At 38.3% G+C, this 19,058-nt stretch overlaps 1 protein-coding gene across 2 annotated transcripts in view; it reads left to right on the top strand.

Annotated features, from left to right (window-relative positions):
- Positions 1-19,058, top strand: part of Psmc6 (proteasome 26S subunit, ATPase 6) — a 22,461-nt gene extending 3,403 nt beyond the window's left edge. The window contains exons 5-15 of one of the 2 annotated variants that reach the window (XM_023723762.1): positions 1,002-1,069; positions 1,611-1,725; positions 3,848-3,935; positions 6,431-6,492; positions 6,579-6,702; positions 7,079-7,140; positions 9,108-9,228; positions 9,356-9,436; positions 13,743-13,814; positions 18,241-18,279; positions 18,880-18,936. In XM_023723762.1, the coding sequence (XP_023579530.1) occupies positions 1,002-1,069; positions 1,611-1,725; positions 3,848-3,935; positions 6,431-6,492; positions 6,579-6,702; positions 7,079-7,140; positions 9,108-9,228; positions 9,356-9,436; positions 13,743-13,814; positions 18,241-18,257 (810 nt within the window). In that variant the 3' untranslated portion in view covers positions 18,258-18,279; positions 18,880-18,936. Of the gene's footprint in view, positions 1-1,001; positions 1,070-1,610; positions 1,726-3,847; positions 3,936-6,430; positions 6,493-6,578; positions 6,703-7,078; positions 7,141-9,107; positions 9,229-9,355; positions 9,437-13,742; positions 13,815-18,240; positions 18,280-18,879 lie in introns of both variants that reach the window. The other variant, XM_004638746.2, reaches the window with a different exon arrangement.

Here is a 19,058-nt window from a genome sequence, read left to right as displayed (position 1 = left end):
TAAAATGCCTCCTTTCCTTCCCTCTAAATGTTCACTAAAGGATGTTTTCTATAAAAATGCTTGTTATTAATTTCGTACCTTTTTGTAAAATCCTGTGAAAAGTGGTCAGTAATTATATGATTCGGAAAATGTATTGGCAAACAGCTTTGTAAACTCTCAGAAAGTAACTTGAGTTTTGAAGAATAGTGTCTTGAATATAAGTCAGTCTACTAGAATCCATCCAATTCTAACGGTGTAGACAATAGATACACCAGGAGATCCCTCAGTTTGCTTCAGTCTAATACATGATGTGCTTGCATGTAGCAAAAGCATGAATGATGGTTGGTAGATTGGGGGCCTAGGTTTCTCTCTGGTTTTGGTTTTTGGTTTTTCATTCTTTAGCATGTTATTAAAAATCCCGTATATGGAAACAAGGTGCATTTCCCCCCATCTCTTATGATTGTGTCACATCTGTTCTTTTCCTCAAAAGTTACACCTTTCATAATCAAAAGGCATGTCTTTAAAATGCCTCCTTTCCTTCCCTCTAAATGTTCACTAAAGGATGTTTTCTATAAAAATGCTTGTTACTAATTTCCAAAGTCATTTTCCTATGGTGCTTGAATACAAGTAATGAGCAAAACTATTGAGTAGGGAGCCTTTTTTTTGCAGACAGGGTGGGAACTGGCTTTGAACTTGCTTTGAAGCTCAGACTATCTTTGAATGTGAGGTCCTTCTGCCTTGGCCTCCCTAATACTAGAACTGCAGGCCTGTGCCACAAAGCCAGGCAGTAATGAGCTTTTGAAAGGAAAATTCCAATGTCTGTTCAGTCTTTAGGGACAGATAGAAATAACTGTAAATGATTACTTTTATGTCTGTCCTAGAAGCATGGTGCTTGTAATCTGATATTTGTGTTTATTCATTACGGTAAAAAGTTTTGGCTCCTGAATATTAAGCTGTTGTTAGAGTGTTATTCTCCTTTTATATGTTTACATATGAAACCTTTTTTTCCCCCCTAAAACTAGCTTGACAAAAGTAAGCTCAAGCCAGGAACAAGAGTTGCTTTGGATATGACTACACTAACTATCATGCGGTGAGTTTCTTTTTACTTTCACAGAGGAAAGATTGGATTCAAAGTATATGCTTCTTGGGGATATAGCTCAGTGGCACAGTGTCTGCTGGTAAGCACAAGGTCCTGGTTCAATTCCTGGTATCAAAAACACAAAGTATATGCTTCTTGAAATCATCGAATATTTGACCCTTATAACCTTTCACTACTTTTTGAAAATAATGCATTATCACAAATTTACCTGATGTTTCTATTTTCTCATAAGTTAATATTTTTGCTTGGTATTTTGACACAAGGTCTCACTTTGTAGCCCAGGCCGTCATTGAACTCAGTATGGAGGCCAACTCATGCCGGTCTCAAATTCATAACAATTCTCCTGCTTCAGCCTTCTGAGAGTTGGGATCACAGGCGTGCACCACCACACTCAGGCTCCTTTCACTAATATTTAATTCAACATCCTTCACAAAGGGGTGCTGGTGTAGGCATTTATATTGTATCTATAAGCAGAGACTTTTGAGTTTTTGAATATGACTTTTGCAACAGAATACATGCCTTTTCGTTCTAGATACTTGCCGAGAGAAGTGGACCCGTTGGTTTATAACATGTCTCATGAGGACCCTGGGAATGTGTCTTATTCTGAGATCGGAGGGCTGTCAGAGCAGATTCGAGAACTAAGAGAGGTCAGTACCGTACGCTCTGATCACTCTTGCAACAACTGGGCCTGGTTTCAAGGTGCTTGAAGGGATTGGCAGGATGGAAAGTACTTTTTTCCATACAGTTACTAAATACAGTATAGGCATATAATATTCATGCTGAGAGATGAATAGCACTGAAGTTTGAGCTATGAAAATTACTGGTGTTATTTTGGTGATAATTTGATGTTGGAGAAAATCTTTGTTGGGGGAAGCTAAGAGTAATTGCTGTGATCTGATGTTGCCATCTGTGGTTTAGATTGTCTATTGTAGTGACTTGGGGTGGAGCACGTTTCAGTGTTATGTTGTTTTTGTCAGAAACTCATTAATATTAGCTTCTCTTACAATAGACTCTGCTTTAAGTATTTTATTTTCTTAAAGCTGTTTGCTGCCACTTACAAAAATATCCACTGTAGGGGTGGCTTAAATCTGAGTGCTTGAGTGGAGAATCAAACTAGAGTTACTCTGCATTATGGCACAGATGACTTCTTGACAATTATCTGTAAACCAAATACATTGTCCTAGGGCTGGTGAGATAGCTCAGTAGACTAAGCACTGCTTAGGCAAGTGCAGGGAATGGAGTTCAATCCCCAGTCCTGCATGCCACGCTGGCCCTGCACCCGGGGCACGCTGAGCCTGCGAATGAATCCAGGCATGCTGGCGCATGCCTGTAATCCACGCTCTAGGGAGGCTGAAAACAGGAGGATCACCATGAGTCCAAGCTGGGTAGTGAGACCCTGTACTAAATACATTAAAAAATCCCCCCAAATCAAATTACATTGTCCTGTTGGTTGTATCCTAACATCAGGTGGAAATATTTAGGAATTCGTGAGATTAGTTAGATTATAGGCTAAATATGTGGCTCAGTAGTAGAATGCTTGCCTCATATGAATGGAACCCTGGGTTTGATCACTAGCACTACTAAAAATAATTACATTTTTTAAAAATGCTGAACATAGTGGCACACACTTGTAACTCCAGCACTCAGAACCTGCGGCAGGAGGATTGCCATAGGTTCAAGCCCAGCTTGGGCTACGTAGTGATTGCAGGTCAGCGTGAAGTACAAAGCAAGACCCGGTCTAAAAACACAAAACATAAAGGAAAAGACCCCCGCATTTATATGGCTGTCTGAGTGAAGAAGTTGTGATGAGGTAGATGGGGGTAGGGCATAGGAATTGTCATTTAAGTAAGTATTCCAGGTATTATGAGTCCAAAATATTCTTTGCCCATACCCAAGGAAACATTTATTTACCTAACTGTAAAGAAAAGCCTATTCTCACTTCAAGCTAAGTGAAAGGGCAACCCACCGAAGGTCCAGTGTTGCATGAATCTGTGGACTCTTGCCTTCTGCCGTGACGTGAGGCATCACTCCTTCAGCACAGCAGGAATCCCACGTGTAGACTTCCCAGCGGCAGACCCTGTACTGATTTGTCACACTTTGTCTTGTCCTATTCACATATTACAGGCACAGCTGTGTTATAGGTGTTCTTTTACCTTATGGATACTGGGAATCATTTTGATTGTCAAATCTTCAGTTTATTCTCCATTTTTCTTTGTATTAATCAGTTTTGAGAGGACCCTGAGGAGAGCATGTTGTTCTGAGTAAAGGGGCTGTGGCACAACCAGTAGAACTTCCGTGTGCCTCTCTGCTTACCGGTGGGCACTACTGACTAAATCCGTTCCCGATGTTATGGTTGTCTTTATTCCCACATGAAAACTAGTGGCACCCTGGGGATGTTTCTTAATGAGACTGGAGGGCTGTCCCTTCACTTTTTCCTTCACTGATTTTTGTACTGTGGTTTTTTTCATTGAGGTATAATTTATATTCAATCAATGCATTGACTTTAAGTGTACATTTTAAATATGTTTTGACATATAAGCCTGTATAATCTAGCATGTGGTTATTAAAGTAAGCATTATTTGTAGTTTTTAGATTTAAGAACCCATAAATCTGCTTGAAGGAAAACCTAATACAAATGTTCTTTATATAGTATGGGAGTGTAGATCTCTTATGATTTATGTGGATGTCTATGTTGTTATTAGACTGAAAATATTTACACATATATTACAATCTTTACTAACTTTAAGAAGCATGCAACTTCTTTTCTAGGTAATAGAATTACCTCTCACAAACCCAGAATTATTCCAGCGTGTGGGAATTATACCTCCAAAAGGCTGTTTGTTATATGGACCGCCAGGTTGGTATTTGTATCCCACTAATAAAAGGATTTTGAGGAATTTGATGTGAGCAATTCCAAACTGCACTTCCTTCATAGTGAGAGTGGGTTAAGGTATGTGTGGCTACTATTTGCTCAGGCACCCTTCGTGCATTTGGTCTCCCACTGGGTGCATCATTATGGGCCATGGGCTTGTAGTGCAATATTTCCAAAATGCAATTCACACGTAGATGTCTCTGAGATCTTTTCCTGGGACTTGCAGGTTCCAAATTGATTTCTGACGCTAAGATATTATTTGGCTCCATCACCATGTTGACATCTTGCTGATGGTGCAAAAGTAATGTAGTTAAATTTGCTTGGGCACCATAGCATGATTCACTTGTCAGAACGTCGTGAAGTACTAGTCATGTTTCTGAGGTCACAAATATCCTCACACGTATTTTTGCAAAGCAGTGGAAATTTTTTAAATGTTCATTCTTTTTTTTTTTTTTTGTTCATTCTTAAATTATGTCATTATGTGTTGAAATGAAAAAAATATGTAAAGCTGTGCTGTGTATTGAAAAGGCTAATTGTCTTTAAGAGAAGCACTTGTACAATTAGTTGAGTTGCCACCTGAGTCAGGTGATTTCCTAGGACTACCATTTTTACTGGAAGGAGCAGTTTACAGTGTGGGGTCATTCTCACTGGCTTGCTGACTATCAGAGACTGGTTATTCATTGTCTGGCACACTTTTCCCAAAATGATCAGAGTGAGCTTGTCATGTTAAAGAGCTGGAGGGATAGCTCAGTGGTAGAGGGCTTACAGGCCTGCATAAGGTTTGATCCCCAGCCCTACAGAAAGGAAAGTAGGGTGGGGACAAAGAAAGGAGCAGGAGAAAACAGCTGATAACCATCTGTTGCTAGTGGCGAGATTTGAGCATTCAAGTGAAATTTGAATTTAAAAAATTTGTCTGGTACTATAAGTTTGACAGTTCTCTAATATGTTAATTCTTAAAGACATTTCTAATCATGTGGGCAGTTTTGAATACTGTTTTGTTTTTGTTTTTGTACCGGGGACCCAACTCAGGACCTTGCACTTGACAGGCAGGCACTTACGCACTGAGCTATCTCCCTGGCTCTGTGGGAAGCTTTTTTTTTCCCCCTCTTTTTTTCTTGGGGGGGCAATTTTAATTGTGTTTTTTAATATTTTATAATGAAAAATTCAGCATTTAGAATATTTTTGTAATTCACTAAACCAATGCTTAACATTAAAAGTAGGTATAGATTAAAAATCCATTCAACATGCAGGATAAACCAATGTATTTTAATTTATCCGAAATTTTTTATCATAGTCCATATTATAAGTGGGATTTGATGTTTTTATAAAGTTCTGTGTAGGACTGGCTGTTTTCAAGAAGATGAATGATAATAGTTATTGGCAAGGACGTGGAATAAAGGAAACCCTGGTATACTTTTGGTAGCAGTGTAAATTTGTGCAGGTTCCTCAGGAAAATAAAATGGGTTTTAGCATGTGGTTTAGCAGCCTTCTGGGTATGTATCTGAAGGAATTGAAATCAGTGTGTTGAGCTGTGTGCACTCCCATGTTCACTGCAGCCCTCTTCACAATAGCAAGATAAGGAAACAACCTATATACTCACTGGCTGATGAATGGATAAAGAAAATATTACATATATGTAAGGGTATACTCTTTAGTCTTAAAAGAGAAGGCAAATCTGGTTTTTTTGTGACGAATGAATCTAGAGACTACTAAATGAAATAAACTAGGAAAAAAGCCAAGAAAGATAGAAAACCCTCCATGATCTCACTTGTGGAATTTTTAAGTTGAACTCATACAAGATACAAGCAGAGAGTAGAATGGTGACCAGAGGCTAGGGGGAGATTTGGCAGGGGGCAGGTAGCAGGGTTAGAAAATGTTACATAAAGGGTGCCACGTTCAGTTAGACAGGACAAATGAGTTCTAGCAATCTGTTGGCCAATATGGGGGTTACGGCAGTTAGTAATGTGAGGAGTTTCTGTGGACTTCTCTTTTTTCTTTTTGGGGGGGGATTCAACCCAGGGCCTTGTACATGATAGGCAAGTGCTCGCCACTTTTTAAAAAATAACAGTGATACTTTAAGATGGCTGAGTCAGTTTAAATGTTCTTAACACAAAGTAATGATAAATAGGAGGTGATTTCACCACTCCACAATATATACATGAATCAGTGTGGCATTTTAAATATGCACAATTATTTGTAAGACAGACACTATAAAATTTTAAAAATTAATATGAAGAATAGAAATACATTGGAATTTTAAGTGAAAATACTGTTTAAGGTTTAGCTTTAATTTTGGATGATGTACCATTCGAAGGATTATATTCTTAAAAGGCTTTTAAAAATTTTTAGTTTCGGGACTGGGGAGATGGCTCAGTGGAATAAGCGCTTCCCTAGCAAGCATGAGGGTCTGAATTCAATCCCCAGTTCCGTAAAAAAAAAAAAATTAGTTGCCATCTAATCAGGACTTCCATCATTCCTAGGCACAGGAAAAACACTCTTGGCACGAGCTGTTGCTAGCCAGCTGGACTGCAATTTCTTAAAGGTAGAGAAAAGATTCTTCTGTAGTTTTTGAAATTCAAGTTTATTTGAAATGCCTTAAACTTATTGTTATGTTTTTCCTTTATTTAGGTTGTTTCTAGTTCTATTGTAGACAAGTACATTGGTGAAAGTGCTCGTTTGATTAGAGAAATGTTTAATTATGCAAGAGACCATCAGCCATGTATCATTTTTATGGATGAAATCGATGCTATTGGTAAGAATGACACCTTTTAAAATTCATTTTACATTTTTGCGTTAGAGGAAACTTTTAAAACTCAGGATAGCCTCCCTAACCTGTAATTGTGACATATACAATACAGGCATACCCAAAGAATTGGCTGATACCTTCAGAAATTTGAGAGTTTAACCAATTTTAATAAATAGGCTTTGAGGTTGACAAAATAAAAAAATATTTATATCAAATTAATTTCACTTTGTTAGTACAACTTTTACCCAGCTTTTACCCTAGACACTTCCTGTTTTATTTCTTAAATGGCGCTTATTCTGCTGAGCCATCTCCCCGGCCCCTTATTTCTTAAATGGTGGATATGGAGGAAATAATAAAATAGCAATTTTATTTATTATTTTAGGTGGTCGTCGGTTTTCTGAGGGCACTTCAGCTGACAGAGAAATTCAGAGAACTTTAATGGAGGTAATGTGTGGTAAAGAACCCATTGTTTATTAAATGAACATTTATTTTATTTTTAAATTTGTGTGTGGGGGGGCAGCTCAGCCCTCCAGGGGGCGGGGCTGGCTGGCATGTGCTGCTGGGGGATTGAACCGCGGTCCCTATGCTTTGCTAAGCTTGTTCTAAGTAGGTGCTTTAGACCACTGAGCCATCTCACCAGCCCCTTAAATGAACATTTAGAGAGGCAAAATACATCCAACAATTTAAGCAATGTGGTATTTGAAACTCTTGGCAGAGAAGAACACATTTGGTATCAGAATAAGAAAATGACTAGTACAGGGCACAGGAAGGAATAGGAGAGCTTGGTCAGTGGTTACGAAGTCACAGGTAGGCAGGAACAGGAAGTTCTGTGGCGCTGTGATTGCACGGCAGATGGCCGTAGGTTCGAATTATACAATGTTTATTTCCAAAAGCTAGAAGCAGTGATTCTGAATAGTTTCTCCATAAAGATAGGGTAAGTGTTTGAGAAGATTGGTATGTTTAGCTTAACTTAAATGTTATATAATCTCAATAGTAGGGACGACAATTTTTATGTTTTTATTTATCAAGTAGAAAAATAGGAAATGGCTACTGGAAAAGGTTATTTTATATCTGTACTATTCTGTCTTCTGAGTAAGTAGTCATTTAGGTATTTCAGTTATACAGTAAACTTCTTTGCAAGTGTTATCTTGTGCTGATTAATTATAAAGGTAATGGACATGCTAAGATGACTGGCAATCAATTGGTCAAAAATTGTTGGAGTTGGGGCTAAAAATCATTCTTTCTTGCTCTGTTGCTGAGACTAAGAAGCAGTTAAAAGAGTTTTAATAATTGAAAAGGATACAAGATCAAGTGGAAGAATGTGTATGTAAAGCCTTTCCCACATTTCTTTCTCCCATTCCAAGTTCTGTGAAAATGATGGCAAGACTCCAAATACATTTTATCACTTCCACTAATAGAAACTAGGTAGCCTGGTAATGCAATGTTAAGTTAAATTACATTATACATTCTCTGAAAAATTTAAGTTGAGGTATTTTAGATTATAAATATTAATCCATCCTCCACCCCACCCCCAGGAACTGATAAATGTTAGCTATGTTGTAAAGCATTTGTTAAATGCAAAGTTTTTAACATTCATTGGAGAAAACATCAGAAATCCAAAGAAATATTTATGATAGCTCAGTATTTTTGTGTGCAATGCAATTACTTGATTGAACATTTCTGTGTATTATGGAATCATTTGAAGAGATTTATTTTCAAATTTGTAGTAAAATCTTTGTACCCACATACCTATTTTTTTTCTGGTACTATGGGTTGAATCTAGGGCATTCACACTGAGCTACACCCCAGCCCCTTTTTTATTTTGAGACATGCTCCCACTGAGTTATTAAATTGACCAGGTGAGACTCAAGTTTGTCATCGTCCTGAGCCTCCCAGAGGTTGGGGATGGACCTCAGGGTGAAGACATTGGGTTTATTCTAAATATTTGGGAGAAAAAGCTGGTGAAATAGCTCAGTGGATTAAGCGCCTGCTTTGGCAAGCACAAAGACCAGGGTTCAACCCCTGGTCCCGCATGCCATGGGCATGGTGGCATATGCCTGTTATCCCAGCGCTGGAGCGGCTGAAAATGGGAGGATCACCCTGAGTCCAATCTGTGTAGTGAGACCCTGTACCAAATAAATAAAGGAAAAAGAGAGATGTTGATACTGGAAATCAGGTCCACATAGTTTAGTTTCATAACTCTTGACTAGCTGGAAGGAAGCTTAAAGGCATACTGTCTTGGGACATTGAGGATCCCAGCATATCCTAAAAAAAAGAAACAGAATATCATCAAATGATCATTCTGGAGGTCACATACTTGCAGGCAGCATCCTTGCTTGTATTAGACATATAAAAAGTGTATGTTTAAGTGGCTAATGTTTTCTAAAATTTGTGATTTTTAATAATCTTAGTTACTGAATCAGATGGATGGATTTGATACTCTGCATAGAGTTAAAATGATCATGGCTACAAACAGACCAGATACACTGGATCCTGCACTGCTGCGTCCAGGGAGATTAGATAGAAAAATACGTGAGTTAAACTTCTTTACCTGCTATCCATGTTACATTGTCTATTTCTCTTTTTATGCTGTCCTTTAGTTCTACTTTATTTAAAACAACAAACTACTAAATAATTCCTTGTAATTTCTTACTTTCAGATATTGATTTACCAAATGAGCAAGCAAGATTAGATATACTGAAAATCCATGCAGGTCCCATTACGAAGCATGGTGAAATAGGTAAGAAAGTAACCAATTTTGTGTGTATTTACATTTTGATAAATAAAATTACTATTAGATATTGATAGACTACCAATTTATTGAGCATGTACTGTATCCTAGGAATTGTAAGTGCTGGGGAAATAGTAATGAGTGAAGCAATTTCCTGCCCTATGAATTTTCATGCTTGTCAGGAAAGATAGATAAAAAAATAAGTAAAATATACAGCATATATCATGATGATTAAATGGTATAGAGAAAAAAAACAAGAGAAAGGGATAGGAAATACCAAGAATAAGCATGAGCATGTACACTTCTGGTGGAGGGGTGTGGAAGCCAGGAATGTTCTTACCAGGAAGGTGATTTTTAAGCAGTGGCTTGAAGCAGAAGGAATTAGACACGCATACTGGGGAAGACCCTTTCATGGAAAAGAGCAGCAGGTTGGAAGGCCCTGAAGTGTGCGAGTGCCTGGAGCCCTCCAGAGGCCGGCGCCTAGTGGATGAGCATGTGGAACAGTGCTGCAGTTGAAGTCTTGGAGGCCCGGCACCTTGGGAGGTCTTGGTGTGAGAGCTTTGGCTTGTCCTTTTTTTTTTTTTTTCCTTTTTAATTTTCTTTTTGGGTTTTAGTAATACAGATGCCACTAGAGGACTATGAGCAGAGAAAAAGATATGATTGCTTTTTATTTTTAACTTTTTATTATAGAAACAAAAATAGAGATAGAGATATAGTGAACTTCTATCTGGGACTATTTATTTATTTTGGTACTGGGGACTGAACTCGGGACCTTGCACTTGTCAAAGATTGTATCCGGCCAGACACGGTAGTACACACCTGTGATACTAGCTTTTTAAGAGGCTAAGGGAAGAAGATTGCGAGTTCAAGGCCAGCCTGGACTACTTAGCGAGGCCCTGTCTCAAAAAATAGAAATGGCTGGGGTCAGGGGTATAGCTCAGTGAAAGAGAGTTTGCCTGCCATGCATGAGACACTGGGTTCAATCCCTAGAGCCACCAAAAGAAAAACAAGCTTGTCCAGTTGGACTGCTATATTTAAAAAGTCTCGTATTAAGTTTTCTTTCCTTGTAATTATCATTATGATACATGTTTAAATTAACTTATGAGGTAGATTTTTTCCTATCTTTTGAATTTAGTTTTATTTTTGATGCATACATTTTGAAAAAAGCAAATCCCAGGCATATCACTTGATCTATGAATATTTCAGGGCCCATTAAAGATTATTTTGACAGCTTGTTGAGGGTAGACTAGAGGGACGAGTATAGCAGCAGGGGACTCAGGTGAGTGTTTCAATAATAAGGGTCAAAGGTGGTTATATAATTGTTTTACCCCTAATTTTGCTGACTTATAAAATGATGAGATTGGATATATTTTGAAAGGAAAGACGACAGGTAAGACCAACAAATTGAATATGAGGTCATGGGCTGAATAGAAGAACCATAAAAACCTTAAGTTTTTGACATAAATAGCAGAAAAAATGATGTTGCCATAAATTAAAATTGAAAAGACTGGGCTGGGTTATATCTCAGTGATAGAGCACTTGCTTAGCATCTACAAGGCCGCAGGTTTAATCCCCAGCTCTGCAAAGGAGATTTTTTTTTTGGAGGCCAGAAGATACCTTAGGGCATTTCTGGTTTGCTGTGAGTGTCTGGGTTCGAACCACTGCCGCTTGAGCTTGAGTGGTTTGTTTAAGCAGGCACTTAACAACTGAGCTAATGGGCAGGCCCCCTCCAGCACTGCAAAGGAATAAAATTAAATTGAAAAGGTTGTTAAGTATAGGTTTTAGTAAAATAAATTCAGTTCTGAATGCATTAAGTTTGAAATGCCAGTTAGATCTCCAAATAAAGTTATTGAGCAGTAATTCTATAAGCATCTGAGTTCATTGAAATGGTATGTGCTACAGATATTAATGGACGATTTGGGCCTAAAAATGGTTTTCAAAGTCTTGCAGTTAGATATTTCCAGAGAGGTGGCTGTGGATAGAGGACAAAGCATCGAAGACTGAATTAAGATTGCTATAACCTCAAGAAGTTAAGATGAGGGCCAGATAGCTCAGTGGACAAATGCCTGCTTAGGCAGAGTGTAGTGGCAGGGGTTTGATCCCCAGAATGCAGTGCTGTGTGCCGGCCCTGCTCCAGGGACATACTGAGACTTGAGACTGGGCGTGGTGGCGCATGCCTGTAATCCCAGCTCTTGTGAAGCTGAAAACAGGAGAATCACTACAAATCCTATATACGTAGTGAGGCCCTATAGATCTGTACTAAATACATTCTTTAAAAAAAGTTGAGATGAAGTCCAGGCATACACCTATAATCCCAGTGCTCAGAAGGCTGAAGCAGGAGGAATACTATAAGTTCATTGCCCACCTGGCACCATAGTGAGTTCAAGGCCAGCCTGAACTACACAGCAAGACAAAAGACCCTGTCTCAAAAAAAAAAAAAAGATGAAGAAACCTGGTAGGAGTCAGAGGGCATGGGTGCAGAGTAGGAATGAAGCCAGGAGTTCTGGAAGGCAAATACAAGTTTTTCAAGGAGGGACTGGTCCCCTAAAGTACTGTATTATGCCAGATAAAAGAGCTCTGAGAGTAGACCTTTGGCTTTCAGTCTGGAGGCCTTCGGTGACCTTGCCGAAATAATTTCATTAGAGTGATGGAAATGAAAGCCTATTAAATCCCCATTCCACAGAAGTGGGGAGAGAGGCATTGTATTTAGACATTTCTTTTAATGAGTTGTGCTGAGGAGATGGGAGGCGACAGTAGCTGGAAGAGAAATAGAGCTTTTTCTTTAGTTTTTCCTTCTTTTAATGCTTCTTGGAATGACTTAAGAAAGAAACTGGTAGTGCCCTTTGCTTGAGGAGGACTTGTCCCTGTCTGAACTTCTCATTTATGAGGGAAGGAGCAGAGGCAGAGTATGCAGGTGCTGATGTAGGCAGGTGCTCTGCTGTGGTACTGTCTGTCCCTTGGGAACATTGTCTTCTGAATGCTTCTGTTTTTCCAGATAAATGGAATGCAGATTCAGAGTAAAGAGGAGGAAAGGTTAGATATTTGAGGCTAGAGAAGAAGTTGCAGATAGTGAGGGACTGGAGTAGCACTGAAGCCAACGAGCTGGCATGAAGTTTTGTAGTACAGCCAATGCCATTTGTTTACATATTGTTTATGGTTGCTTTTCCACTACCACAGCAGAGTGGGGTAGCTTTGACAGTGCAAAGCATTAAATATTTATTCTTTGCCCCACTACAGAAGAAATGTGCTGACTTGTATACCAGGGGGATCTGGTATAATTGACAAAGCAGTGTTAAAAATCTTTTGTATGTTAATGGTCAAGAATGATTATAAATAGCTAATTGTTGTTTCTCATCTTCTTGTCCTATGATAGACTGATTTGAACAAAAGATATCAAATAATAGGTTTCTGCCACAAATACTAAACTCTTAGTACATACCAAATATTGTACTATTCTTAGCAATCCTTGCTTTCAAAAAGCCCACAGTGAATTTGAACCTTATTAAACACTGATTAATGAATATCTGTATATTTTCAAATAGAGATTGGCCTCCCCTTTATGGTCTGACAGTGTCTTGTCAGAGTTAATCACAAGGTAGTAAGTAGCTCATGCTGTCCAATTTCTCTTTCTTTTTTGTATCAAATCTATTGACTGCTAGCCTAAACCTTTATTGCTTACATTTATGCCTTTCCTGTAAGGTCAAGAATGGCTTACCTATTTCTGTAATGTTTGATCTGATTCTATGGTACTTGAAGTTTGTATCACAACTGGCTATCGTGCTTAAATATTCCATTTGATAAAATTATATTTGATGTCTTTTTATGTACTATATTTTATATTTGGCTTCTATGAATAAATTCTATTGTTATGAATGGTATTGAAATTAGATGTTTATTCAGATTAAAATTTTAGTCATAGTAGGTATCTAAAGCTCACATGTGCATAGTTGTATTAGAGATTGCAGTGCTTTCAAACCTTGGTTATTCCCAGTTTTTGTTGGTTTGTTTGTTTTTGTTTTGGGTTTTTTTGTTGTTTTTTGTAGTACCAGGGATTGAACTCAGGACCCTGTGCTTCCAGGCAAGTGCTTATTCTACTGAGCCATCTCCTCAGCCCTATTCCCATTTTTAAAGTTGCCAAGGAGGTCTGAGTGTGCATCTGACTGATATGAGTGCTTGCCTAGCATGAGTAGAGCTCTAGGCTATGTATAGCTGATCAAATGCAAAGGCAGCTCTTCCACTTACATTTTCCACATCATTATAAATCAAGAAAAGCCATTATTATTTGACTAACTTACAGTATTTTTTTCTGAAACAGATTATGAGGCAATTGTGAAACTTTCAGATGGCTTTAATGGAGCAGACCTGAGAAATGTTTGCACTGAAGCAGGTAAAGATGTACAGTTTTACTACTGGTTTTGATTTTTGAAGTTTACTAAAACTGTTTCCGGTATGCCTAAAGCCAGAGCCTGGGCCTTTGAAGGATTTTAAGTGCAGTACTTTTGGGGGAATTGATTCTAGGAAACAACAGAGAAAGGGCAAGAGAGGTGAAAGAGGAAATACTAACATATAAGGGTACATACACATTGAGTTAGCACCTGTAGACACAGGGCAGTTTGATAAGATATATATATATATATATATATATATATATATATATATATATTTTTTGTGTGTGTGTGTGTGTGGTACCGGGGATTGAACTTAGGACCCTGCACTTACCAGGCAAGCTCTTATGCTACTGAGCTGTCTCTCAGGACCCCGCATTTTGATTTTTGAGAATGCCTAAAAGAATTGCCTGCCAGAAAGATGGGAGACTAGAACACTTACTTAGTAGAACTCCTCTCTCACTGGATATTTGCTCATGTGTCTTAGTTAATTTCTTGTTACAGTATCAGACCCATAAATTAAAGGAAAAAATGGTTTATTTTAGCTCAGTTTGTAGGGTTTCAGTCTGTAATTAACTGGCTCCAGCACAGAGCAGCATGAGAGAGAAGCTTCAGTTCTTGGCAGGGCAGGCAGGAGGCAGTAAAGCAGGGAACCTGCCTTCTTCCTTTCCCTTCATATTCTGTCCTGGCTACAGTCCTTCTGGATGGTGCCACCCACGCTCAGGGTGTACCGTCCCTCTTCAGTAATTCCATCACCCACAATGATGCTAGACTACACAATGTACTAGTCCAGTTAGCACACATAATCCAGTATTATACCCACAAACTTAATGAGGCTTTGGGGGAACATTTAGATACAAACCATAACGGGTGTTTTAACTCTTTTGCACGTTGGAATCCCTGCTGACAGAATATGAAAAGCAAGCATGTGACAGGACACTGGCCTCCTGAAATATGTCTGAAGGTGTATAGAACTGTGACTGGAATTAGAATGGGCCAGAAATATGTCCTTGAAAACATCTGTTTTCTGCATTCTAGCCTAAACAGTAAGCTTTGAAAGATGACTTATGAATTCTGTGATCATGCATGCAGTTTGTAGAAAATGCAAGTTCTAAATATGCTGTCAGGGGCTGGTGAGATGGCTTAGTGGTCTAAAGCACCTACTTAGAACAAGCTTAGGGAAAGCACAGGGACCGCGGTTCCATCCCCCAGCACCACATGCCAGTCAGCCCTGCCCCCTGGTGGGCTGAGCTGGCCACACACACACACACACACACACACACACACACACACACAAATAAATACATAAATAAATAAAATTAAAGAAAAAACTTGAGATGAACTCATTAAAAAAAAAAAAAAATATGCTCTCAACCAGGCATGGCACTGCAGGCCTATAATCCCAGAACTCAGGAGGCTAAGGCAGAAGGATCAGGCTACAAATTTGAGGGCAGCCTGGGCTACAAAGTAAGTTTAGGGCCTGCCTGAACTGCGTAGAAGACCAGGTCTCAAAAGCAAAAACAAACACACAGAAAATAAAGATAACAAAGACAAAATGTACTCATAAAATGTTTTCACCTGAAAAAAAAGGGGGGCGCGGCCAGGGAGAAAGCTCAGCAGAATAAGTGCTTGCTTAGCATGTGCAAGATCCTGAGTTCAATCTCTGGTACTGCAAAAAAAAAAAAAAAAGAAAAAACCTCAAAGAAATATAATCTTCTCTGGTTGTGTGACACTATTTCTGGTACCAGTAGTTAGTTCTCCATATAGAATCTTAAAATCTAAAAGAGAAATTTCTGTAGTAGTTTTTTTGTTTCTTGGTACCGAGAATTAAACTGAGGACCTTGCACTTGCCAGGCAGGTGCTTAAACTGCTGAGCTATCTCCCCCGCCCTCCACAGTAGTTTTTATAATTACTAACTTGATAGGCTGTATGTTAACTTTTCTTAAGAATTACAGTATGTGATTTCCTCCTGTCTTCCTTGTCGTGCTTAGCTTTATTATAGTAACATTCCTTATAAATCAAGCAGACAGTATTGAAAGATGTTGCTCAGGCATGGCTTGTTAGTAGGAAAGTATTCATGGGTGTAGTGTGACTCAGTGTCTGGATTACAGACCTACAGGTCTAGAAACTCAGTTCAAATCATAACAAATCATGCTTACATCGACTTGTCACTGTGAAAAGTAAATTGTCCTATGACTTGAACTACTTAATTTATGACATACCCTTTCCAAAATCTATGCCAGACCCAAATTATTAAAAATTGCCTTGTAATTGGAATCAAAACAGAAGCAGTTCTATGATCTTAACAGCCAGTGCTATCAAATTTTGATATATGCCTTTTCACATTTGAAAGGTTTTTTTTTTTTTTTTTTTCCCTTATATTTGATACAGGTCTCACTACACAGGTCAGACTCATAATGATCCTCCTGTTTTCAGCCTCCCTAATGCTGGGATTACAGGCATGCGCCGTCATGCTGGGTTTCGGTGGCTGGCTCAGCGTGCCCCAGGGGCAGGGCCAGTGCCATATGTGGTGCCGGTGATTGAACCCTGTCACTGCACTTGCTTAAGCAGGCACTTAGTTCACTGAGCTATCTTGCTGGCCCTGAAAGTTTTTAAAACTTTTTAAACATAAAAATATAAAAATTATACATTTTCATGGGGCACCATGTGATATTTTGATACGTGTATTTGTTGTGTAATGTTTAGCTCAAGCTAAATCTATCTTCTTCAACACTTAAAACAGAATCCTTTTTCTTAGCCTTTTGAAACGTACAGCAGCAGCTGTTGGTGGGTAGCAGCACCCAGAGCCTCTTCCGCCTGGCTGACTGACAGCCCCCACTGGCCACCCTTCCCTTCCTCGTGCTGCGCTGCTGTTGTCCTCATCCTCTGGTAGCTGCACCATATTCACAACTTCTCTGTGATCAGCTTTCTTATATTCCCCGTGTGAGTGAGATGGCCAGTGCTTGTATTTATGTACCTGACTTAATTTCACTTGGTGTAATGATTTCTACTTCAACCTATTATGATGCAAATGATAGGATTTTATGCTTTTTAAGGTCTGAATAACACTTCATTGTGTGTATCACATTTTCTTTTCCATTCGTCAGATGATGGACACTTAGATTCTTTCCATTTCTTGATGATTATGAGTCGTGCTACAATAAACATGGAAGGACTCCTGTCCCTCTTGTCCACATCCTTAAAGAGCATTTACTTTCTTTGATAGTAGCCATTCTTTTGTGTGTGTGTGTGTGGTACCGGGGATTGAACTCGACCCTGCACTTGCCAGGCAGGCGCTTATTCTACTGAGCTGTCTCCCTGGCCCCTATAGTAGCCATTCTAATTGAGGTGAGGTGATATCTAACCAGTTTTGATTTGCATATTTTAAAGAATATCTTACCTTGTTCCCAATTAAGAGCTGTAACATATATGGATGAAAATACTAGTTTTTTAACTGAGAAGGACATTCGTATCTGGAGTTACAGGGAATCTTTATTGTTTTGTTTTTTTCTTTATTTTTTGAGACAGTGTCTAGCTACGTAGTTCAGGCTGGCCTTGAACATACTGTGGAGGAGAATTTGGGGCAGTCTTCCTGCTCTAACCTCCCGAGTGCAGGGATTACAGGCGTGTTCCATCATGTCCAACTTTTTTTGTTTTCTTTTTAACTTTCAGACTTTTTATTACTTTCAGCTAAAATACATTTGATTCAGTTATGGTTGCCTTTTTCATCTAAGTCTTGGCATTATCTTCCTTTTTAGATTCAAATGTGTATCATTTGTATGTCAGTAAACAGTTATTTGAAAAGTCATCAACAAAGTTTATGAAAATAACTTACTTTATTTAGTTGTAGCCTTCTAAACAACTTTTGAAACTTTTTGTTAAAAAATCAGTCATTTCCACTCACCCAATTTCTAGTACAATGTAAAGTGGCTATCTCCAGAGTGTTTATTAAAGAAATCTAAGTGAAAAGTAATCCTTGAAATCTAGTCCAACCCCCCTTACTACATGTAAGTGAAAATTCAATCCAAGATCATCTTTGATGGGAATTTTAGTATGACTCATTTTATTAGCAATCTTACTATTTTCAGTTTATCAGGAAAGTAGGATTGTCTCAAAATCTGTGACTCATATCCATGACATAACTAGTATTAAAAAAGAATCAGACAAAAAACTTTTATACCTTGTCAGATAATATTTGACAAATAATCTGTCCCAAGATTTTGGAAGAAAAAATTGAGTTGTAATACTTGAATTCAAATTGTATAAAATGTTGTGTATAAGTAGTTTTAACAGTTTAGTAATGACTTCTATTTTTTTTCTTTTGTGAAAGTCTTGTTTCTGTAGTTTGTATTCGCTAAGTCTTTGATTTTTAGTAAGGAAGAGATATAACTGGAGATTTGTTTTGATCTGAAAATATACTTCTTCCAGGGAGTTGCTGCCTATGACATTAAGAAACTACCATTTAAAATGAGTTGGGCATGGTGGCGCACACTATAATCCCAATGTTGGGGAGACTGAGACTGGACAATCACCATGAGTTTGAACTTTGTAGTGAGACAAAATTTACCAAATTGGAAAAAAAGTGTCTGTGGCTGAGTGTGATGAAGCATGCCTGTAGTTCTAGCTCTCAGGAAGCTGAGGCAGGAGGACTGCTGTGAGTTCGAGGCCAGCCTGGATCACATAGCAAGACCCTGTCTTTAAAACAAAACAAAACAAAACAAAACCCAGCCAAACAAACAACAACAAAAATGTGGTGGATACTTTGGGGTTCTTTTGGTTTTGATTTTTGTTTTTATTAAGAGGTACTACTGGATACAGGGGATATTGAAGCCAGTTTTTAAATATTTAGATAATTGTCTCACTTGCTTTTGGTTTAGAAAATTATACTTATCATAGCTGTGGAAGTTAATTGAACAAAAGTAGTGGTTTTTAACAAAGCAAAAATACTGGCTCAGAAAAAGCCCTAGGCTCTTTACAATTTACTCCATAGAATTATATTAGTTTTTTTATAATAGGCATATAATTCACATATAATATATAGCAATTACATTATTTTATTCTCCACAGGTATGTTTGCAATTCGTGCTGATCATGATTTTGTAGTTCAGGAAGACTTCATGAAAGCAGTCAGAAAAGTGGCTGATTCTAAGAAGCTAGAGTCGAAATTGGACTATAAACCTGTGTAATTTACCAAAAGGTTTTTAATGGCTGCATGACAGACACTGACTTAATGTACAAATAAAGTT

This window comes from Octodon degus, unplaced genomic scaffold, assembly GCF_000260255.1.
Source record: "Octodon degus isolate 3935 unplaced genomic scaffold, OctDeg1.0 scaffold00102, whole genome shotgun sequence".
Taxonomy (NCBI): domain Eukaryota; kingdom Metazoa; phylum Chordata; class Mammalia; order Rodentia; family Octodontidae; genus Octodon; species Octodon degus.
The sequence above is the reverse complement of the archived record's forward strand: the minus strand, read 5'-3'. Positions and strand labels throughout refer to the sequence as shown.